We start from the raw sequence: 25644 nt of genomic DNA, 5'->3' as shown, positions 1-25644 counted from the left end.
CGGAAGCTGGTGGGATGGTAGGTTGAGGATGAGGGAGATTCTGTGTTTATTGTTTCTAGGGGCAGTGGGGTGGGGGCTAGGGCAGATGAGCAGAAAATGGAGGCGATGCGGGTGAGGACCAAGTTAATAGTGGTGGAGGGGAAGCCACGTTTGTGGAAGGCAGACATTTCAGAGGCTCTGGACTGGAAGACCTCATGTTAGAAGCAGATGTGACAGAGACGGAGAAATTGAGAGAAGGGGATGGAGTCCTTGCAGGGGACAAGATGTGAGGACATGTAGTCCAGGTAGTTGTGGGAATTAGAAGGTTTGTAAAAACGTCAGTGATGAGTCTGTCTCCTGAGATGGAGACAGAGAGATCCAGAAAAGGGAGAGAGTGATCGGAGATGGATCAGGTGAGTTTGAAGTCAGGTTGGAAATTTGCCGCGAAATTGCTGAAATTGATGAGCTCATCGCAAATGCATGAGGGTGCCCCGATGTAGTCATTGATATACCAGAGGAAGAGTTGGGGGAGTCTTGTCTGTGTAGGTTTGTAGCATGTTTTGCTCCACAAAACCCACAAATAGGCAGGCATCGCTGGGACCCATGCAGGTACCCTTTAATCTGAAGGTAGTGGGATGAGTTAAAGGAAAAATTGTTAAGGTGAGGACAAGTTCTGCCAGGCGGAGAAGGGTGGTAGTGGAAGATGACTGCTCAGGTCTGACGTCCAGGAAAAAGTGCTTTAAAGCCTTCTGTGTGGGGAATGGAGGTGTAAAGGGATTGGACATCCATCGTGAAAATGAGGCAGTCCGGTTCAGGGAATCTGAAGTCTTGGAGGAAGAGAAGTGTGTGTTAGGTGTTGCAGATGTAGGTGAGGAGGGATTGATCTAGGGGAGAAAAGATGGAGTCAAGGTTGGATGAAATTAGTTCCATGGGGCAAGAGCGAGCAGAGACAATGGGTCTGCCCGGATGGTTATGTACCTTGGGAAGAAGGTAGAAACGGACGGTGCGAGAATGGGAGACAATGAGGTTGGTGGCCATGGTGGGGGGTGGGGGGGGGGGGGGAGGTGCTCAGAGGTAACGAGGTGAGCCATGGTGTTGGATATGTTGGCTTAATGGGTGATGGTGGGGTCCTGTGGGAGGGGTCCTGTGGGAGGGGTTGATAGGAGGAGGTGTCTGAGAGCTGTGAACTGCCTCAGCAAGGTAGAAGTCAGTAAGCCAGACTACAACAGCACCACCCTTGTCTGTGGGTTTGACAATGAGGTTAGGGTTGTTGTGGAGAGAGTGGAGGTTGGAGCATTCTGAAGAGGTGAGATTGGAGGAGAGGGGGTTAGTGAAGTTTAGATGGTGGGTCCCAGTGGAAGTTGGATATAAAAAGGTCCAGAGTGGGCAGCTGGCCAGAAGGAGGTGTCCAGGTGGAGGAAGAGTTCTTGAAGCAGGAGAAAGTCTGGGGGGAGTTGCTGGGAGAGTTGCAGCTGAAGTAGTGGGTCTGGAGGCAAAGGCGATGGAAGAAGAGTTCAGCATCACGACACGCGTGGAACTTGTTGAGGTGTGGACAGAAGGGGATGAAGGTGAGACTGCTGAGGATAGAGCGCTCCACCTCCGAGAGGGGAAGGTCAGAGGGGATAGTAAAAACCAGGCAAGGGTCAAAGTGGGAGTCGGGGTTGTGGAGGGTGTTTGGGGGGGGTGAGAAGCGAAGTGTTGGAGAGGTCCGATGAGGGAGAAGGAAAGTGGGGGAGGTTGGGGAGAGTGAAGGGGGGGAGAAGGGTAGGAGGGGTACCCCAAGGGAGGGGGGAAAGAGGATTGGTGCTTAGAAGGCAGGGGGTTGGGAAGAAAGGGGGAGATGGGAGTGGAGTGGTGGAAGGAGGAGTGAGGGGGTTAGTTAAGTGGGATCTAATAGAGAGATCAGGGCTCCAGATGAAGTCTGTGTCGGGAGCCAAATGGGATGAGTCAGCGAGGAAGGCTCCAGCGTCTTCTGCAGGTCCAGTGCTGGAGTCAGCATCAGAGACGTCAGGAGCTGCAGTGAGTACCTCCAAATAACTCATTTACTGCATCTGATGCACCCTCTAGAACCCTCTCTACATTGAAGAGACCGGTCACAGATTAGGAGATCACCCCCCAGCTCCTCCTCTCCATCCGCAACAAAAGCAACCTCCCCGTAGCCAACCATTTCAATTCTGAGTCACACTCTCAAGCTCACATCTATTCATGGCCTTTCACACTACCCCACCATGACCATGCGCAGATTAGAGGAACAACACCTCATTTTTCTTCTGGGCACCCTCCAATCCCAGGGCTTGAACTTCAAGTTCACTGCATTCCACTAATCAGGTTGCATTTTACACCCCCCCCCTCCCCTCCTTTTAGTCATTCCAGTTTCCACTTCCTTTCTCTCTCCACCTAGCCTAGACTCCTCACCCCCCCCACCTATCATCCTCCCACCCCCACCACCCCTGCCTTTTGTTCAGACATCTCTCATGTTTCCCCACACCTTGATAAAAGGCTCAAGCCGAAAATGTTAGTGATGTATTTTTACCTTTGCTACATAAAGGCAGTTTGCCCTACTGAGTTTCTCCAGCATTTGTGTTTTTTTTAAACTTAACCACTGTGTCAACAGAATCCTGTGCTTTTACCCCCCCCCCAATTTAATTTGTGTATCTGCAATAGTAATTATTATATATTAGCCATTAATGTCTTTTATCATGATCAGAGGCAAGAATGCAAAGGTTAAAACCTTGTGTTTTTGATTCTTAGTTAATTTTGTCCCTCTCTTTTAAGAGAGCTATTGTTTATAGTGCTACCAATATGACTATGATGTAATAGGTCGTAACATCCGCCCAGGCTAACTGCTTGCTTTGATTCTACAAGATGTGAAGGATCCATGAGCACGAGAAATTTTATTCAAGTTTTGTATCTCTATATATGTGGTTTTATAGCAGTCTTAAGCTATTAATTTTGTTATGACAACTTATGAGTAATTAGAGTCTAAAGCACTATCTTTATACAGTAAATCCTTTGTTATTCACCGTTATAAAAGTCTTGTTGTGAAGCTATGCAAAATTTTTATCTGTTTTATCAATGAATTAAAAATACATAAACTAACAGCCACAGAGTTTGATTTATTGGATTAAAGAAATCTAAATTTGGGATATCTCAGCTCACACTTTGGAAGATGGTACTTTGAAATTAGGATATATTAGAATAAGGAAAGTGTCCTCTACACCCATGTCCCTTCTTTCCAATGATTTTATATTGTTGCTTACCAGCAAAGCCAAGCCACCCACTCTGCCTATCGTTCCGATACACCGTTGCTCCCAATTACATCAATAATTTAACAATGACACAGTAATGGACTCAAGATCATACCCTCCAATCTATAGCTAAACTGCAAGATCATTCACCTTGTTTCATTAGATATGGGGATAGTGCCGGAGGATTGGCACATTGCGCATGTGGTTCTGTTATTTAAAAAGGGTTCAAGGAGGAAGCCTGGCAACTATCGGCCTGTAAGTTTGACGTCTGTGGTAGGTAAATTAATGGAGAAAATTCTTAGAGATAGTACTTATAAACATCTGGATAGACAGGGTCTGATCAGGAGCACTCAACATGGATTTGTGGGAGGAAGGTCATGTTTGACCAATCTGATTGAATTTTTTGAAGAGGTGACTAGGAATGTGGATGAGGGTAGCGCAGTGGATGTTGTCTATATGGACTTCGATAAGGTACCACATGAAAGGTTAGTTAAGAAGGTGCCTTCGATAAGGTACCACATGAAAGGTTAGTTAAGAAGGTGCAGTCTTAAGGTATAAATTTTGAGATAGTCAAATGGATTGAACATTGGCTGAAAAGGAGAGGCCAGAGAGTGGTAGTGGATAATTGTCTGTCAGGTTGGAGGCCGGTGACCAGTGGTGTGCCTCAAGGATCTGTATTGGGCCCATTGTTGTTCGTTATATACATTAATGATCTAGATGATGGGGTGGTAAATTGGATTAGTAAATATGCAGACGATACTAAGATAGGTGGAATAGTGGATAATGAAGAAGGTTTTCAAGGATTGCACACAACAGACAATATTTGTAAATTTATTAACTTAATTCATGCAGTAGAAGGAAATAAAGTACCTACAGTAGCAGTTGCTTTAGACGAAGAGAAGGCATTCGACAGAGTAGAATGGAATTATTTGTTCAAAGTATTGCAAAAATTCAGTTTACCGGAGAAGTATATTAATTGGATTAAAGCATTATACAAGGGACCGTAAGCGAAAGTGACAGTAAATGGACATGTATCAAAGCAATTTAACTTAAGCAGGTCAACGCGGCAGGGATGCCCACTATCACCTTTATTGTTTGCGCTAGCTATAGAACCACTAGCAGAATTGATAAGAATAGATAATAATATAAAAGGAATAAAAATAAAAGACAGGGAATATAAAATCAGTCTATTTGCGGATGATGTTATAGTGTACTTAACAGAACCAGAACTATCAATAAAAGAATTATATAAGAAATTGAAGGAATATGGAGAAGTGTCGGGTTACAAGATAAACGTAAATAAAAGTGAAGCAATGCCTATGAATAATGCGGATTTCTCAAAATTTAAGAAGGAATCTCCATTCAGATGGCAAATGCAGGCAATAAGATACCTAGGTGTACAAATAAACAAAAATCTAGGCCAATTATATAAACTCAATTACAATCCACTAATGAAAAAATTACAGGACGATTTAGAGCATTGGACAGATCTACCACTAACACTGATAGGAAGGATAAACTGTATTAAAATGAACATTTTTCCAAGGATATTATACCTATTTCAGGCATTGCCAAGACAACTGACAGAAAAATTCTTCAAAGAGTTAAAGAAAATAATAAGGAAATTTTTATGGAGAGGGGGGAAACCGAGGATAGCACTAGATAAATTAACAGAATGGTATAAACAAGGAGGCTTACAATTGCCAAACTTCAAAAATTATTATAGAGCCGCACAATTAAGATACCTATCAGATTTTTATCAAACAAGGGAAAAACCAGACTGGACGAGATTAGAATTAGATAAAATAGGGGAAAAGATACCTGAACACATATTATATAAATGGGACGAAAAATTGGTACAACATAGAACTTCTCCAGTATTACATCATCTCCTCAATATTTGGAAGAAGATTCATGTAGAAAGAAATAAAACAAATTATCAATTACCAAAACTAATATTGACGCAAAATAAGCTACTCCCTTTTACAATAGATAACCTTTCCTTTAGAGAATGGGAAAAAAAAGGGATTAAAAGAATAGAAAATTGTTTTTCAGGAAGTAGATTCTTATCCTTTGAACAAATGAGAGATAAGTACAATATAACTGGAGATACAGCGCTGGCATATTACCAACTGAGATCCTACTTGAAGGATAAATTAGGAAGCAATTTGAGTTTACCAGAGGGAAGTAACCTTGAATATGTGATTACAGATACAATGTTAATCAAAAGATTTATAACAAATATGTATATTAAACTGCAAGAAAAGGAGAATGAGGAAACAAATGGTAAAACTAAACAAAAATGGGAACAAGATTTAAATATAAAGATAAAAAAGGAAACATGGGAGAAATTATGTTCTGGAACGATGAGAAATACAATAAATACGAGGCTACGTATGATACAATATAATTGGTTACACAGACTATACATTACACCGCAAAAGTTAAATAAATGGGACCCAACAGTATCTGATAGATGTTTTCGATGTAAAAAAGAAATGGGAACAACAATTCATGCAATCTGGACATGTGAGAGAGTAGAAAAATTTTGGGATGATCTCAATCAGATATTAAATAAAATAACAGAAAACAATATTCCAAAATCTTTCTCCTAAGTAACATAAAAAACAAAGAATTTGGAATTGATTTGGAGGATGCACAAAAAAGATTTGTTAAGATAGCCCTAGCCGTAGCAAAAAAATGTATTATGTCAACCTGGAAATTGGAAGATAATTTGAAAATACAACAATGGTATATAGAAATGAATAAATGTATTCCATTAGAAAAAATAACATAGTTTAAGAAATAATATTGAAATATTTGAACAAATATGGGAGCCTTACATTAAATACAATAGCGAAAACCTACCGGGGACAAACATTACCTAAGTTGATGGAAGGAGAAGGAAAGAAAAGAATGGACTCAGTAGAATTTCTGGTGTATTTTTGTTGAATGACAACATTGTCTGACTGGTTTAATGCAACCTAGATTGTATACCTAAAATGGATGAGAGGGGGGGGTGGGGGGGTGGCCTGGGAGGAGGGAGGGAAGAAAAAGTCACTGTATATGTGTGAAAAAGAAAAAGTGTATATCATGGCTAATGTGATTTATGGTGTGAAAAATTTAAAAAATTAAAAAAGAACAACAAATCTCTCTCTGAAAACCAAAAAGAACCTTCCTGAGCAGTAACCATTTACCTTTCGAGCACCAAAGCCTGGTGAATTTTATACATGTTAAATTCTGTGCACAGAAGAAGAATCGCCCGCAACCAGTGAACTTGGAGGAATGAGAAGTGAGATTGGACTGTGAATCAAATAACTTTTCTGAACTTAAACACGCACACATTTCATACATATGTGCTTAGAATTAGAAGGGGGTTAAGTTAATAATAGGCAAGTTAAAGTTTGATTCTGTTTCCATGTTTAAAGATGATTAAAAACAATTTGTCTTGGAAAAAAAAAGGATTGCAGAGGGATTTGGGCTGCTTAGAAAAGTGGGCTGAAAAATGGCAGATGGAATTTAATGCTGATAAGTGTGAGGTGCTTCATTTTGGTAAGAAGAATCAGAACAGGACATACGTGGTAAATGGGAGAGCATTGATGAATACAGCAGAAAGATTTAGGAGTAACGGTACATCGTTCCCTGAAGGTAGAAACTCACGTGAATAGGGTGGTGAAGAAGGCTTTTAGTATGCTGGCCTTTATCAATCATTGCATGGAATATAGGAGTTGGGAGGTGATGTTGAGATTGTATAAGACGTTGCTGCGGCCTAATTTGGAGTTCTGTGTGCAGTTCTGGTCGCCTAATTATAGGAAGGATATAAACAGAGTGGAGAGAGTGCAGAGAAGGTTTACCAGAATGTTACCTGGGTTTAAGCATCTAGAGTATAGGGAGAGATTGAACAGATTAGGTCTTTATTCTTTGGAGCGTAGAAGGCTGAGAGGGGATTTGATAGAAGTATTTAAGATTATGAAAGGGATAGACAGAGTGGATGTGGATAGACTATTTCCGTTAAGAGGAGGAAAGATTAAAACAAGAGGACATGAGTTAAGAATTAAGGGGCAGAGGTTTAGAGGTAACATGAGGGGGAACTTCTTTACTCAGAGAGTGGTAGACATGTGGAATGAGCTTCCGGGAGAAATAGTGGCGGCGGAGTCAATTGTATTATTTAAGAAAAGGTTGGACAGGTATATGGATGAGAAGAAGATGGAGGGTTATGGGCATTGTGCAGGGAGGTGGGACTAGAGAGGGGTGTTTGGTTCGGTGCGGACTAGAAGGGCCTAATGGCCTGTTTCCGTGCTGTAAATTGTTGTTATGTTAAATGCTGTGTGCATTTAAGTACAATACTTCCAAACCAATTTTTGAATGCACCATGTTTCTGTCATCCCTCCCACTCTTATTTGGTCTCATCGCCTGCCTGCCATCCTTGCTGCACACCACCTTCACTTTACTTCTGCTTTCCTTTTCTTCAGCTCAAGCAGTTTGGTTCCCATTCCCCTGCCAATTTAGTTTAAACCCTTCCTTAACAGCTATATTAACCCTGTCCACCAGGATATTGGTCCCCCTTGGGTTCAGGTGTAATCCATCCATTTTGCATAGGTAATAACTTCCCTAAAAGGGATACCAATAAACCAAGATTCTGAAGCCTGCCCCTGCACTTGTTTCATAGCCACGCATTTATCTGCCTGATCTCGCTATTCTTACCCTCGTTAGAAAGTGGCACAGACAGTAATCCTGAGATTACCACCCTGAAGGTCCTGCTTCTCAGCTTCCTCCCTTATTCCGTGTTCTCATCATACTCCCTGTAGCTCCAATCACTTCCTCACTCTCCTTAATGTGCCATAGGTTATCAAGCTCCAGCTCCAGTTCCTTAACACAGTCTCTTAGGAGCTGCAACTTGGTGAACCTAGCACAGATGAGAGCATCAGGGAGGCTCGGAGTCTCCCAGTGACCCAACATTTGACATTCTATGTAGAGCATTAACCCTACAGTCATAATGCCTAATTAGCACTAATAAATTAGAACAATATACTCACCCTCACTATAACCTTGCCCTTTATCTATTCTCACCAATGCCTATTGATTCAGTCTTACCATTCCAACTATGACCACTTCACTACATGGATCCTCACTTTTACGGTGAGGACCAACTTGAACTTCAGATACCCTAATCACACCTCCACCAATCAGTGGGTTGCTTGCGCCAAACATCTTTTTAACACTGCCTTGCTGCTTAACATGGGTCACCTGATCACACCTCCACCAATCAACCTTAGTGATTTAGAAAGTCAGGAGGGGCATAGATAAAGATAAATAGTAATTGTATTTTTCCCAGGGAAGGGGAATCTAAAGCCACTTTCAGGTGTTCCCATGAAGATCATGCGCTGGCAGTCGCAACTGGGGGTGTGTAGCTGGCACATTCGTCTTTGCACATTTATTTATCAGAATCAGAATTTATTGTCATGAACATCTCATAAAATGCATTGTTTTGTGGCAGTATCACAGTGCAAATATTTACATAAACCACCTCACAAATAAAAATAGTGCACAAAAAGTCAAAGTAAACTCAAATCTAGACACTGCATGTTGCAGCTTAAGACACAAAACTTTAATCTGTGTTCTTTCAGAAGTCAAGGTTATCAAAATTTTAGCTCGTGAGCAAGAGCTGTATATTGTTTGCCGCCATCTAGTGCTCCCATCCTGATATCATAAGAGACAAATCCAAATGACTGAACATTTATCATGCTGGGTTAGTCATGAGAAAGCAAAGATGAGTCAGCAACTCAGTAATGCTGACTTAAGCCTTAGCCTTGTCTTTGGTATCTACTGGCTAGATTTAGAATGGGGATGCACATGAAGTCTCCCCTTGCCACACTTGCAAGTTTAACAGTCCACTACTATCCCAAATCATGTGACAGGAACTTCATCTAGCCATTTGGTTAAAGAACTATTGACAGTACAAATCTCAATCTGCTTTGCTTATTAAGCATAAAACTAATCTTGCACTATAGCTTTAATAGTTTAGCTCCAGAATTTTAGTAAAACTAGACACTAGCTAAGATCAGGATTAATCCTGTATTTGTGAAGCTGTGAGATAGTAGCACAATCTATTATGCCACCACAACATTATTAGAGACCTTGTCATCTCTCAACCTGCTTATGTTTCCAGCAAAGGTGGTGGGATCACTAGGATGTCTAGCATAATTAGCTCTCCTATTCAATATTCACCCAAGTACAAAATCAGGTACAAGAGCTGAACCAGATCCAGTGGAATCTAACGCATAATATCAGCTTCAAAAGCAAATAAAGGTATTCCCAAGGTTATACAAGTGTCCAGTTCCTGGGAATTGTCCTTAAACAGATTTGTTCCCCAGAAGCCTCCTTTTCTGATGCAAGACTTCATTTGCTCTCAGTACTGCATTTCTTTCATTTTCAATAGCTATCCTATCATATCACTCTGCATACACTTCCATAATTCTTACATTATGTTCACCACAACACTGCACATCATTGACTTAATAGTACATATTGTTACAGGCCCAGAGCAATAGAAATTCATCAAGACAAAAGGTTATTTAAATAAAAGTAGTTTTTAATTTTCTTTAAACATAAAAACAGATCAAACCCAACTTATTACTATCAACTTAACCTAACCCCCTTCTAATTCTAAGCGCATGTATATGTAATGTGTATATGTTCAGGAAAGTTCTTTGATTCACTGTCCCATCTCATTTCTCACTCCTCCAAGTTCACTGCTATCAGGCAATTCTTATACTGTGCACAGAATTTAACATTTATGAATTTTCACCAAGCTCTGATGCTTAAATAGTTACCACTCAGGAAGGTTCTTGTCAGTTTCAGAGGTCATTGCTCATTGGACACACACACAAACTGTCACTTCAGTGTCTTGCCAAAGAAACTTGCTCCATCAGTGTTTCCGAAGTGATAACCCCTTCTTCCAGGTCACTACTGAGTTCCTTTTTGTTTCCCTTATTTCAGGTGAAACACTATCCAGCCATTTCCTCTTGTAAGGACCGCAAAAGTTTTCAACAGGCTGAACTCGAAACTCATAATAGTCTTCAAAAATGGGATTTAAACAAGGTGCCAGCTTCCAAAAGCCAATGCAGAACTTGAACTGAATTCTCTCTCTCTCTTTTGGAGAAAACCTGTTTTGTCTTTGTTCTCTCTCTCTGCTTTCAAAACCACACGACCTTCTTAGAACAGCAAATTGCAACCAGACAGATTGCAGCACTGGACCAAATTTTCTGAATTTTCCAAATCATCTGTTGCTTTCAAAACAATAATCCATTTACACAGTATCAGTCCAATTAACACCTACTTATGAAGTCTCTTGAGTTTGGGTTCTTCTATTTGCACCTCCTTGTGAAAACCTTTAGCAAAGCAGTTTTTTTTATTGTCTAGGCCCCAAGTGTCTGGTTTGTTTGTGTCTGATCTGTTTTGTGAAGTGTGTGTTTGTTTGTGACCTACACTAAACCCTCCACAATCTATCTCCTCCAAAAACATATTTATATACATTATAAAATATTATATAATGCATCACAATATAGTAAATCCAGAGATAATTAATGCCACACATTTTAACGTTATTTATCTTACTTTGAAAAATTATTTTAAAATGATAGAATTTGCATAAAGACAATTTCTGCAAGTCCATAACCTGCCATCCCTATACAACAGTTGCTGTTAATCATAAATAATATGAAACATTAATTCTATTTCTCTCAATAGATGCTTCCAGTTATATATATATATATATATATAAATTTATTTATTTATTTATTTATTTATTTTTTAGCAGATTCCATATATGCAGAGTACCAATTCTAAGGAGTATCAATTCACTGTAATTTTCTGATTATGGTTTCAAAACTCTCCACATAGAAACATCCTCAACTCATCTAAGACATACTTTACATTGGCCCATATTTCACAATGCTTAAATAATAACCTGTATTTATTTCAACATTGATTTGCCAAAAAATTTTTTTAAAACACCTTGAGATCAATTTACTTTGTTATAGGAGATTCATACTGATGACTCCTTATATATTTGTAGATTTTTTTTTTTAAACCTCTGAAGATTTCAACTCAGAAGCACTGGGTCTTAATCTCAGGAAAACATTTTTAAAATCCATCAAACACAAGTTATTCTACATTTTAGCATTATCTAAGTTTGTTCCAACAAACTGTAATAATTTCTCAAGATTTTGTAAATTATAAGTGGACATTGGTATGCAAGTATGTCTGAAATCTATTCAGACATAGTCCCGATGAAGGGTCTCAAACTTGAAACATCATCTAATGTTTCCCAAACCATGAGTTCCTCAACAATTTGGTTTTTTAATTTACTAGTGTTAAAATATGATAGGAACTATCATTACAGAGCTTAACACGAATCATAAAAATTGCAAAATAAAATTACATATAGAAATTTGAAAGCCAAATTACTAGAATCAAAGAAGAACAAGAATACAACTACAAAGTGTATTTTTTGCCCTTTTCTGATCTGTTCTATATTTACTATTTAATAAAAGCTGTATCAAAAAATATGTTCAGTGTGGTGGAACACAGTACTAAGGACATGAGCTCACTTGGCTGGGCAGCCTGGCTTGCCTTCTGTATCTGTAGCCCTGCCCCATAAGATCCCATAATAAAGGCCAAGATCCCTAGTCTCCTCCCTCCTACTTGCCTTGGACATGAGCCAGCAGCATGTAGAGGCAAGTCTGCATCTTCTGATCAATAAAGCCTTTGACTACTTGCTTCATGTCTGCGAGTGTCCCAGTTCTTCATCTAATTCTATTTATCAGGAAGTGGGTTCTCAGCAAGAAGCCAGATCTACTTTGGTGTTCAAAAGCAATTATTTTACCAGAGAACATCTCAAAAATAGAACAACTTTGCTTTAACTAATCTCCAATTCCTTATTTTTCCTCTTTCCTCTCTTAATAGGGAAGTTTCTTTTGCTATTTTCCAGTCTATGAAACAATTCTAAAATTTATGAAACTTTGATTTCAATGTTCTATTGACAATCTTGTTAACTATCTCCTTTGAAAACATTAGGACTGTGATCATCAGGTCCTCAATTGTTCCATCTCAGTGATTTCACCAATACTATTGTTAATGCAAATCTCTGAAATTCCTATTCAGAGAAGACCATGAAACTCCAGAAACTCCCTTTTTCCAGTCAGTCAAATATTTTCCACCATTTTCTATTGTACAAAATGTATTCTCTCCAAGGATGCACAACATGAAAGGTATAAATATCAACTTAAGTTAATCTTTCTCTTTTAACATATTACTGAAGCAGTTACACTTGCTTTTCACTGGACTCCTCTCATCATCCACTTTCACTTTCCATGTCAATGGCTTGGACCTCTGCTGAATTCTGAAATTTTCCATATCTTTTCACAACATTATTTCCTGCATTCCAAAACTTTTTCTTTGATAGCTAGGACATTTCTTGCTCAATTTTTTTTGCTTTAGAAAGGGAAATGTATTACTTGTAGATTATCCACCAATTCATTATATTTGCCACTACTCATATACTATAGTACCCTTTAATGCAAGCTACAATAGTCAACACTTCCCTCATGACTTTATTCAGATCCATGAATTGTTTTTAACTGAATATATTTTATCTATGTAAAATTCCATATTTTTGTGATCACTGTTCTCTGAACCCTCCTTAACCCTCATTCATTATCAACTGCTCCCACATTAGTTCGACAATCTGCTTTTAAAAAAAAACTTTTAGGTTCTCATATCTTTTCTGCCAATTTAATTTCCACCGTTCATATATCAATTTCAAGTCAACAAAACAGGAAAACTGAGTGCTTTAGATTTTCAGAAAAAAGGAATGGGGTCAAGACCACTGAACGAGATTGTTTGTGGCAGCATACAGACTAAAGTTGTTCAAATAATTCTTTAAATTCCAGCATTAAGTGATAGAACAGGAAAAACTACTAAAGAACACTAAAATCACCAGTGAACATTTATTCTTTTAAAATTATTGGTGATCCTACCTTCCCTCTTTTTTTTTTGCATTTTGTTAGTTTTTAAGAGCTTCCCTTAAAAATCCTCCAGCTTCCTGATGATTTTTGCCATAAAACATGCACTTTTACATTGTCTTTGATTTTCCCCCATCAGCCATGCTTGCCTTGATGTTCTTTAAGAATGTCAGTGCTTCTTTGGGATAAAATGATCCTGCATCTTCTGAATACTCCCAAAAACTCCAGCCACTGGAACTCTACCATTATCCCTACTGGTGTCACCCTCCAATCAACTTAAGCCAGCTCCTTTCCCATGACTTTGCAATGATCTTTACAGGTATATCCCGCTTTACAAATACTCGAATTACAAAAATTCACTTTTACAAAGAAAACTGTATCCGCTTTTACTAAAGAATTTGAATGGGTTTTCGCTTTTACGAAAATAGCCTCCAAAAGTATTGAAAGGGTCCACTTTACGCCATTTCAGCTTACAAAAGGTTTCAATAGGAACGCTATAGTTTTGTAATGCACCAACCTGATTTTCCCTGTCTACCTGCATGTAGAAGTCGCTATTGACCAGCGTAACATTACTTTTCTTACATGCCTTCTCTGCTGTCTATTGTAATTTGTACCACACATCTTAGAATCATGGAACACTACAGCAGAAAAACAGACCACTTGGCCCTTCTAGTCTGTGCCAAAACATCATTCCGTTAGTCCCACTGACCTGCAACCCTCCAGACCTCTCCCATCCACGAAACTTTATTCTTAAAAGCTAAGAGTGAGCCCTCATTTACCACATCAGATGGCAGCTCATTCCACACCCCACCACTCTCTGTGAAGAAGTTCCCCCAAACTTTTCCCCTTTCACCCTAAAGCCATGTCTCCTCTTGTATTCATCTCTCCTAATCTAAGTGGAAAGAGCCTGCTCACATTTTTCTGTCTATATACCTCAATTTTGTAAACCTCTATTAAATCTCCCCCCATTCTTCTATGCTGCAAGGAATAAAGTCCTAACCTGTTTAATCTTTCCCTGCAACTCAACTCTGAAAACCTGGCAACTTCCTAGTAAATCTTCTCTGCACTCTTTCAATCTTACTGACATCCTTTCTGTTGTTTGACTACCAGTCCTGCACACAATACTCCAAATTTAGCCTCACCAACCTCAAAGTACTCAATACTTTGATTAATGAAGGCCAAGATGCCAAACGCTATCTATGATGCCACTTTCAGGGAGTTAGGTTTCTGTATTCCCAGATCCCTTTGTTCCTCTGCACTCCTCAATAATTTACCTACTTCACACTTCAGGCTCACTCGCCTGTAATTTCTTGGTTTACTTTTGCTACTGTTTGGAGGTTATACAACTCCCAGTTTTTTCCCCCCAATTCTACTCACAAAGATTCTACAATTTCTGATCTTATTTCCCTTCTCCCTTTACCATATCCAAGTGCATCTTAGATCAATGTAGTAAATTTACTTCCAAGTGGACAACTGTGAATCCTTGCAAAGAAGTAGGTATTATTTAGGCTTTTTTGTGCACTCAGCTGGTTGTCAAATAAAGTGATAACAACTCACAGAATAAGAAGTGAGTAAAACGAATATCATTGAGTGGAAATGTCACTTTCCTTTCTAAAGTGAAAATTGATGCAAACTCATTATGCACCAAAAATTTAAGTTGCATGCAATCTTAGATTTTTTTTATTGCTTGAAGACTGAAGAACAAAATTCAGTGCACATCACACAAGCTTTAACAATCAGTAGGATCCATGAATTATTTCCCTAGATTTCAAAAAAGATCAAAATTACAGTATGCAAAGTTGTACATTTTACTCTACATAAATACACATGCAGAAATGTGTGGTACCTGATAATTTATTCACTGGGTCACAAATTACTAGGAATAAAGACAATTCCTCAACGCTTGATCTTCCAACTGTTCTCTTTAATTTTAGAGTGTTATGAATTAAGCAATGACCTTTCAGATAAAGGCCTTCATTGTTAAAGTGACACCTCACCACAACATAAATTAAAATAACTTTTCAGGTTGAAAAAATGTCATGAAGTATTGAATAGATTAACTACATTTAAAAAAAAAATAACTGGCAAAATGATGGATCACAGTAAAGATATCATCATCTTTCTATGGCAAATAACAACTTCACATTGGTGAAGGAAATGGGTGGGGGGGAGAAACGGGAACAGGAGGGTAGTTTGATGGAATATAGATATGTTTTTGGGAGATAAATTGGGGCAGGATTTGTTAGTGTAGGTTACATACAAACACTTTAAAACAGATTTTATGTAAAATACTGGAGCTCTGCTAATGCTACACATGTCAGGGCCTCAGAGCCTTTACAAAAGCTTTGGAGAGTGCCCAAGAGACTTCACTAATGGATTGTTGTTTACAAAAAGGCAACAGATGAAATAGCTTGTCGGAACCGCATACTGTGCAGTGGAACTTGCTGTTCTAAGAGGGTCATGTGGTTTTGCAAGCAGAGAGAGTAAAACAGGCTTTCTCTCAGAGAGAGAGAGATCAAGAGACACAGAGATCACTTCTAGTGTTACAGTCAGCAACAGCAGCAGGGACTGGAACAGGATAAGCTGGCAAGCTTGTGGAAAACCCCATTTGGAAGATGGGTTGTGAGTGCTTAGTTCAGCCTGGTCAAAGCCCTTGTGGTTCATATGGTTCATACAAGAGGAGAAGACTGGCTACCTAATGTTTCACTTGGAATAAGGGAAACAAAAAGGCACTCTGTGGTAACCTGAAAGAAAGAGGTTATTATCTGGAGAACCGTGGTAGGGCAAGTTTTGTCAGCAAGACACTGAAGTGGCCGATTTGAAGTGAAATGAAGTAAATCAGTTGCGGATGTCCTAGAACAAATCGCTCTCTGAAAACCAACAAGAACCTTCCTGAGCGGTAACCATTTACCTTTCAAGCACCAAAGCCTGGTGAACTTTATAAATGTTAGATTCTGTGCACAGTATAAGAATTGCCTGCAACCAGTAAGCTTGGAGGAATGAGAAGTGAGATTGGACTGTGAATCAAATAACTTTTCTGAAATTATACACACATTACATACACATCACTTAGAATTAGAAGGGGGTTAAGTTGGGTTAGTTAAGTCAATAGTGATAAGTTAAAGAGTGATTCTGTTTTCATGTTTAAAGATAATTAAAAGCAAGTTTTGTTTAAGTAACCATTTGTCTTGGTAAATATCTATTGCTGCTGGGTTTTGGGGTCCTCTGGGCTCATAACAGTAGTGAAATAGATTTGCTTTAGTACCTTTTCAATGGATAACAAATTTGCAATTTGGAAGTTGCTTTTACAGAAAGGTAATTTTTCTTTTTTTTTTGTCAGCCTTCTAACCCCGATTGAATGACAAGAACAAGGAAAAACCATTGCGCACACCCAGATCCCCTGATGATCCTTCATTGTTAATATCTGGTGACAGCATGCGGGATGCCTTCAGGAAAGTGAATCGAAGAAAAGCATCTGGAACAGATGACATACACTGTCTAGTGCAGAAAATCTGTGCTGACCAACTTGCCAATGTATTCACGGATATCTTCAACATCTCACTCCAGAAGGGCATGGTACCATGTTTTAAACAAGCCTCAATTGTACCCATGCACAAGAAGAATGTTGAAATCATTACCAACCAGTGGCACTCACATCCGCAGTGATGAAGTGTTTTGAGATACTGGTGTTGCATCACATCAGCTCCTATCTGAGCAGTGATATGGATCCTTTCCAATTTGCATACCGCAACAACACGTCTATGCCAGATGCCATCTCACTGGCTCTACACAAAGTCCTTGAACATCTGAACAGTAAGGAAGCATACACCAGAATGTTTAACAGTTCAGCATTTTACACCATCATCCCCTCAAATATGATAAGCAACACTAAGACTTGGGCTTCAAAATACCACTGTGTAATTGGATCCTAGATTTCCTCACCTGCAGATCACAGTCAGTGAGGATTGTTCAGAACATCTCTTCCACAATCTCCATCAGTACTGGTGCACTATAGGGCTGCATTCTTAAACCCCTCCTCTACTCGCTTTACACTTATGACATTGTTACTCAGTAACACCATCTACAAATTTGCTGTCAATACCACAGTAGTGGGTTGTATAAAAAGGGGCAATGAGTCAGTGTACAAGAGTGAGATTGAAAACTTGGCTGAATGGTGCACCAATAACAACCTCCCAATTAATGTCACCAAAACCAAGGAGCTGATTGTGGACTTCAGGAAGGAAAAGCAAAGGTATACAACCCAGTGATCATTGGGGGAATCAGAGGTGGAGAGACTGAGCAAATTTAAATTCTTGGAGTTACCATCACCAAGGACCTTTCCTGGACCCAATGCATGAATGTTATTGTGAAGAAAGCATGCAAGCGACTGACTGTATCATGGCCTGGTTTGGGGGCATCAATACCTCCAAGTAGAAACCGCTGCATGGATTCAGCCAGCAGCAATCATCAAGGATCCATCACCCAGCACATGCTCGGTCTCTCTGCTCCCATCAGGAAAGAGGTATAGGTACCACAAAACTTGTACCACCAGGTTCAGGTTGCTACTCCTCCATCATCAGACTCCTCAACAATAAATTTAGAGACTCATTTAGGGACTCCGAACATTATTCATTACAGGTACATGATCCTTTATCTGGACATCTAAAATCCGGTAAGATCCAAAATCCAGCAAGTGGGGAGAGAAGCGGAGAGACGGGCGAGGGGAGGGGGAGGGACCAGCAGTGCAGGCCGGGCGGCCGAGGTACCAGCAGCCGAGAGGGGAGGAGGGGGGGAAGAGAGAGAGACTGCAGCACAATTCAGGTGGCCTTAAATCTTGCTTTCCGAAATCCGGAAAAATCCAAAATTCAAAACACACCGTCCCCCAAAGGTTCCGGATAAAGGATCTTGTACCTGCATTACATTTTTATTTTTTGTATTGCAGTTTGTTTACAATTCTTTGTATGAACTTAGACAAAAATATCTGAACTTACAGGAAATGACAAAGAATAAAAAGATTTTTTTTAAAATAACATTTAAAATGTTCCTAAAGACGATTTCAATTTTTTTATTAATTCAAAACAAGGTTTATTTTGCTCACTTTGGACAATATAGCCAGGTTTAGAAGCATGACAATGAAACATTGTTGATGACAATGTACCTGTACCACACTCCCCACCCCAAAAAAAACACCAGTTTCTTCAAGTGCCTGTCTACATTTTCTTCATGCCAAAATGTTGGTTATATACATTTGCTTTTGCTATATAAAGTATATAAAGGTACAAGGACTGCCTAAAGAAAGCTCTTGGTGCCTGCCACATTGACCATCGCCAGTGGGCTGATATCACCTCAAACCGTGCATCTTGGCGCCTCACAGTTCGGCGGGCAGCAACATCCTTTGAAGAAGACCGCAGAGCCCACCTCACTGACAAAAGACAAAGGAGGAAAAACCCAACACCCAACCCCAACCAACCAATTTTCCCTTGCAACCATGTCTGCCTGTCCCGCATCGGACTTGTCAGCCACAAACGAGCCTACAGCTGATGTGGACATTACCCCTCCATAAATCTTCGTCCGCGAAGCCAAGCCAAAGAAAAAAAAGATAAAGTAGTGTTTGACTTGCTGAGTTTCTTCAGCATTGCGTTTTGATTTCAATCGTGTTGTCTGCAGACATTTGTGTATTACACATTGTTGTTGAAAATGGTTTCATAAACTATCATTGGGACTTATTTCACTCAGGCAAAATCTACTCAAAATTCAAATTATTATCATTGTAATAAAACAGTGTCATATTACATGAAATTTCTTTTTCCTGCTGCAAAGCAGACAGATTTGCCAGCTGTACGAATTGCCTAAGTGCCTCTTACAGTCAGACTTAGTCAGAGAGCACCCCGAATGAAAAATTCTGGTGTAATAATGGCACAAAAACTTGACTATCAATTACAAAATTAATATTGTTTTAAAATGTATAGAAAGGGCTATTTCAATAGATACTAAAGGCTTTCATTTAATTGGAGGTACTGAAATGAGGAGTCATCAAAAAACCATCATTGGAAGTAGGAAATATTTCTTCACGATTTGAAAAATTAGTTTGAGGAATATTTAAGACAAATATTTTATTTTTCATTAACAATTAAATGTAATATCAGATTGATACATTCCACACTTGTTATGGATTAGATTGGGCTCTTATTGAATGTCTCAGATGTTGTTATACTGGAGCATTAAAATGCTTTAAACGTTAACTAAATGCACAAGTACAAATTGTTGGAACACATTGCAGATACTTGGTAATTCTATTGTCAAAAAACAAAAGGTAAACAGCATCTGGAACCTGAGTAACTAGGCCAAACTTTAGTGAATCTGACCAGAACACTGAAGTTTAGACTAATTAGAGACAATGAAATCAAAGCAAATTAGGCCTAAAGGTAAGCAGAGAATGAGATTTTATTTAGGGAAAAATATTAAGTTTTTAATTCTCTAACGATGCTCATCTGACTCCAATAACAGTTCTGCTATGTTTAATGCCTTGTGCTGAAAAACTTAACAATATTTAACAGCATGAATAAAATGACACTTAGCCAGAAATGAGCAAACTTTCCTGCAACAAATGGATCGTGTATCTACCATAATAGTGAGATCACATCATTCAATGTTCAAGAGAGAAGAGTTTTGATGGCTGAACACAAGTAGTGTGCCTATAACAACTTTTACAAAACCACATTAACATACTATTACCCTCACTTATTTTGCATGAAATTCTGATCCTAAAACAAATTTTTAATAGATTAATAATCATAGGCAACCTTGCAAAGGCTACCAATCATGATGGAAGCCTTAAAGTCCTTCCATTTGCAGATTTGGATAGTCTGCCTCAAAAACCTGGAGAATTCTTGATTTACAAAGCCTATGTATTGGTTTCCCAACAACGAAAATGAGCCATCTACTCAAGGCACTTTGTTTAAAAATTGGTTAAATAAGCAAATATCTCATACAAATTTCAAAATTACTATCAACTGTGCTTAGAAGTACCGTCACATTAGTCAAGTCATATACATGATTTTAAAAAGAAGAAATTTTTTTTTTTTAAATTCCAGTAGTTGTAATAGTAACAGCAACTTCCATTCACAAACCACCTTTTAAAGAAAGTGAAACATTCCAAAGATCTTTCCAGAAAATTATTAAATATATTGATACTGGGTTACTTGGAATATTATTTTGGTCAAAGAAGTAGATTTCAGGGTATATTAAAAAGGTAGAGTGTTTTTTTTAAGGAGGTGAAATTCCAAAGCTTAGTGGCCTTGGTCGATGGAGGTGAATTTCTATCAATAATGGAATGAATAAATTTGCACATCAGTGGCATCAATTAAGTCAATAATTACAGAGGGGTAGAACATTGGAGGTGTTAATGAGGAACAAAACCAGAGGATGAGAATTAAATGATTGGGCTCTTTCAACAAAGAGCTAATATTGGTCTGAAAGTTGAAGGAAGATATAGGCACCGACCGTTTTGATAACATCAAGTTGATGCACGATTATGAGGAAATGCATTTCAGCAATACAGATTAGAGGTATCAATGGCTTGGACTATTGTTTCACCAGCAGACATACTGCGATGTCCAGAATCAGGCAATGTCGATAAAATATGGATGTAATAATTCAAGCACAGTTGTTCACATTCAATCTTCAAGGGAAAGCGTTCACAAGAATTTTTTTGGAGGAACCAGGAGTGGGTCTCATTGACAAGAGGCGTTTCTTTTTGGGAAGGGACAAGGAAAAACGGGTTAAAGTTACAAGTCACGGACCAGGAATGGTTGTGGAGGGGCGCTGGTCACGTTGAACGTTTGAAATGGTGGGGTTGGAAAGTGAGAATCTATGTTAAATACAAAACAATCCTGACGTCTACAGTCCAAATTAATTATTCAGTACCATTACCTTGACTTGTTACGAAATGGTTTCTCAGGTCATTGAACGCATACAAAAACGTTAATACTTGCCTTGAATAACGGCAAAACACAAATACCGTAATTATTATCTGCCTATTGAAGACGGGTAAAGCATTCCCGGCTGCCCAGAACGTACAAGGGCTCACTTTTTGGAGCTGTTCTGTGGTGCAGTTTTGAGACAGAACGCAACACCCCGCCTTTGCCTCGACGTATAATCCTTGTCCATCGAGCTCCAACAGCACCAGCTGCCAGGCGGCGAAACACAACTTGTGTGGTATTGGGTGACTGATCCAAAAACAATTAGGAAAGACCGAATTCCTAACACCCTCAACTTCATCGCTTCCAAGGGAGGAAACTGGAAATTTAAGACCGGGAAGAAGAAAATCGCCCGTGTTCCTCTCGCTCCGGGGCGGCGAGTCTCAGGACACCGATTTCCCCGACACTTTTCTTAACAGATGAACGATCACTTTATTAAAAGCCCCAAACTTTTGGAGCCACTCACGTTAATGCCAGCGTAATGTTTGTTGCCCACCAGATGCTCTCGGGCAAAAAGATCAGGAGGATGGGAAGCGGAAGTGCATTTGGAAAGGAGATGAACGATAAGAAAGTGGAAAGGGACGGATGCAGGAGACACCAGGCAGACGCATTAGAGGGAGAATGGAGGAGGCTGCCGTCAGTCCAGCGAGGATGTGCCATCCATCTGAAAATGCGAGCCCGGATAGACCCGGTAGAGTTGAAGTCCGAATCAGCCAAAGGCGAGGAATTCCCCCCGTTCAACAACAACCCCCCCCCCCCCCCCACACACACACACACACTCCTCGCATTAATCATTCTGCAAAATCGATTAAAAACCCCAACACGATCAGTGAAGAGAAAGCAAGAAAATGATCTGAAGTGAAAAGATTCGAGATAAATAAAAACGGGAGCATCGCGGAACAAAAAACTAGACAAGAATCAGCAAACATTTAACAGTAATAAATTCTGACCCCATGAATAGATCCTTTACAGAATAAACTGGGGAGGGGAGGGGGGGGGGAGACACCAAACTGTGCCCCCACGGCGGCCCGTCAGCCCAGGGGGGGGGGGGGGGGGGGACCCAGCCGCCAAGCAGAAACGCCGGCTTCCTCTCATCTCGTCGCAATAAAACCGTCGCTTCGTCCCTCACCCAACACACGAGGAGAGAGAGAGAGTAAAAGAAAACCCAAGTGCATCTTCACTCACCTCTTGCGACCGCGAGGAGAACGAAAGCCACGGTCCCACACAACATGTTGACCTGGATTTTAAACCACTCTGGCTTGCTCACCGCCCAAGGACCGCAGTCACATTCGCCTTTCTTCTTCGCCAAGGCACACGTGTTGGAAGTTTTATTCCGTCCCCTTCGAACCGTCGGGGCCGCCCAGGCGCGGCTGGCAGATATCTTCCCTCCCTCTCATCTGGAGACGCGTTTTGCAAACTGAGGGCACGGGGTTGGGGTTGGGGGGGCAAGTGTCAGTTGCGGGTCCGAGGGCTTTCAAATGCCGGGGATGCGTCCACCACACGACCCCCCCCCCCTTTCCCCAACCCCACCTCCAGGGGGATAGCGCCGGAGCCGGGCGACTCGGGGCTGTCTCGCGGCCACCAACGGCTCCCGCGCTGTCTCGCGGCCACCAACGGCTCCCGCGCTGTCTCGCGGCCACCAACGGCTCCCGCGCTGTCTCGCGGCCACCAACGGCTCCCGCGCGGCACGAGACTGCCCAGTTTCCCCCCCCCCCGGCAGCTGCAGCGGCGCGAGCGAGTCGGATTCCACAGCGGCTGCTCCTGCCAACAAGCCGCCTGTCTCTATTTTTTTTCCTTCCCCCCCTCCCCCCCCCCCTTTAAACCCACAGCGTCACACCAGCCCGGCGAGTTCCACGGGACCTTTGACCCAACCGGCCGCCAGGCAGCAGCGGCGGAGGCAGCATCGAGAGCAGAGCTGCCGCCGCCGCCGGACCCCCCCTCCTCGCCCTCGCACGCCGCAGTCCCCGGCGGCTCCAGGAGGGTTCTCCAGACGGGAAGTTGCCTTTTCTCTTTCGCCGCGGGTCGCCCGACGAGGTAAGAACGAGGTCTCCTCGGCTGCCCCTGAGTTTCTCCAGTTGGAGCTTGCCTACGAACTTGGCGGCTCTCGCTCCGGGGGCGCGAAATGGTCCGAGTTGCGCTCGCTCCGGGGGCGCGAAATGGTCCGAGTTGCGCTCGCTCCGGGGGCGCGAAATGGTCCGAGTTGCGCTCGCTCCGGGGGCGTGAAATGGTCCGAGTTGCGCTCGCTCCGGTGCGTTACCGGTCGCCGCGAGGAAAAACAGCGGAATGAGAGTCCCACTGCGTCACGTGGGCTGCAGCTCCCCGAAGCTGCGGTCGCTGTCACATGGAGAGGGGAGGTGATTGCCATCGCATCTTCTCCGGAAATGCATCCAGGCCATTGGAATTACTGAGCAATGATTCCCCCTTCCCCGGTTTGTGGGGACTCTGCTGTTCGATGACTCATGACATGGAGTCCAACGTCCCGCATCCCTTCCCGGGGATCCCTGCAGCGCTGCCCCAGATGAAGACTTCGCCTCCCGACTGCTCAGCCGTCGCCTTTCCTTTCGAGAGTAGTCGGACAAAGCCAAGTCTTGGGTCCAAATCAAGAGTTGCGAGTGTGACACCTGGAAAGCACGTTTCTTTCACGTGTCCCAGGGAGATCGCAGTGTTTTCACTCGCCCCTTTCGTGTTTGATGTTTATTGAGGAAAGTTTGTTTGGGGGGGGGGGGGGGGGGTCAGTTCATCGAGATTCGCTGTTTGTCAGATTGGGAAGATGACGATGCGGGGCACTGTCATCCACTAGAAATATGCAGAGCAGACGGATCATTACGTAAATCAGCATGTAACATTGATTTAATACCAGCGTATATGAATTAAATGTAGCTGAAGTCCTATATATGTGGAGTGTTGGGAGAATTCAACAGCAGCCCAGCTGTGCTATTTAATGGGACCGTCATGTTGGTTGCTTATTGATTACTGTGTTCAAAGCTTTAGAGATTCTTTATTAGTCTCTAGTGCATTTATATGCATGCACGTTTCATGCTCTGTCTATCTATGCAAATATTCATCCTGGGAACCTGTTGATTAGAAGAATCGTGGTGTGACTGTTTTTATGCATGTGACACAAATGGAGCACTCATTCTATAACTGGAGCCTGAACACATTAAGCGTTGTGCCCAAAAGTTAACTCCTCCCTGTTTTGATATATAAAAGCAATGAAAAATTGACAGGGAAGAGTGTACTGATGGAGTTCATCTTCAAGGCTTCTCCAATAAAAAAAAATTACAGGTACTTTGAAAGTTAGTGTTCGGGTGACTAGAGTCAAAGCATTCTTCAGCACAGAAGCTGACAACTCTACAACTCAACTTGTCAATGCTGACCACATTGTGAATCTAAACTAATCTCATTTGCTTATGTTTAGCCCAATCATCTGTCTAAAATTAAATAACATAAACATTGCAATTGTACCTGCCTCTTCCTCTTCTGAAAGTTTGTTGCATGTACTAAGTACCCTGGACATTGGTGGGGGGAATGCCATAAGATCCCTTTTAAATCTTTCCCCATTACAAATCTACACTTGGAGAAAGAGCATGACTATTTTTATTTATGTCCCTAATGATTTTATAAACCTCAAGTCCCCTCCCCCTCCATCCTGGACCTCCTGTTCCCCAGTGAGAAAAATCTCAGCCTACCCACCCTCTTAATAATTCAAGTCTGCCAGCCCTGGTAACATTCTCATGAATCTTTTCTGCACCCTTTCCAGCTTAATGAAAATGTTCCTGTTGCTTCCTTTGACTACAGGCTATTTGTCTTGCAGAGCAGCATAACCAGGAGAATGAGCAGAGGGTGAACAGAGCAGGATAACCTGATAAAGCTGTCAGAAGTCCAGAACCACCAAGGAGATCCTTGATAGCTATGAACTCTTAACTTTTTCCTATTCTAATGATGTAATTAGTTCAAAATGTTTACTCAGTTTATCTATGTGATTACTGTTAATCAATTTACATTTTAATTTTAGGCAAGATGACAAAATCATCAATAATGCTATTTTAGCGACTACTACGGTAGATGCTACTAAATAAAGGCAAACACACGCAAAGGTAGTCAACTCAAGACTGGTTTATTGCAGACATACACAGACCTTTTATTCCCTGCCTGTTAATGAGCTTGTTAGTGAACAGCTGCTGGTCCTGATTCACTCGCTGTACTTTGGCGCCCAGCACTGCTAGCCCGGGATGTATCAGGTAAGTCTGTGAACTGACGGTGACGGGTTCGCAATACCGTGCTGTGCACCCACTACATCATCTTCCTGGAACCTATCTTCATACGAATACAAATTCAGTGTTTAATAGTGATTGGGACACTTGTTGCCTAGGTTTGCCATGCCAGTTGGTAGAGGATAGTTTGCTGTTAACA

At 41.0% G+C, this 25644-nt stretch overlaps 1 protein-coding gene and 1 long non-coding RNA gene across 2 annotated transcripts in view; one reads left to right on the top strand and one right to left on the bottom strand.

The window, feature by feature from the left end:
* tmem132e (transmembrane protein 132E) overlaps positions 1–22937 on the bottom strand; it is a 670647-nt gene extending 647710 nt beyond the window's left edge. The window contains exon 1 of the mRNA XM_069911026.1: positions 22417–22937. Within this exon, the coding sequence (XP_069767127.1) occupies positions 22417–22462 (46 nt within the window). The 5' untranslated portion in view covers positions 22463–22937. The remainder of the gene's footprint in view (positions 1–22416) is intronic.
* Positions 22645–25331, top strand: LOC138749542 (uncharacterized). Its single transcript, XR_011348736.1, has 2 exons — positions 22645–23265; positions 25046–25331. It is a non-coding gene; the product is annotated as an uncharacterized lncRNA (long non-coding RNA).
* Positions 25332–25644: the final 313 nt, after the last annotated feature.

The sequence above is a fragment of the Narcine bancroftii genome, chromosome 14 (assembly GCF_036971445.1).
Source record: "Narcine bancroftii isolate sNarBan1 chromosome 14, sNarBan1.hap1, whole genome shotgun sequence".
NCBI classification, from domain to species: domain Eukaryota; kingdom Metazoa; phylum Chordata; class Chondrichthyes; order Torpediniformes; family Narcinidae; genus Narcine; species Narcine bancroftii.
This window is presented reverse-complemented; position numbering and strand designations above follow the sequence as displayed.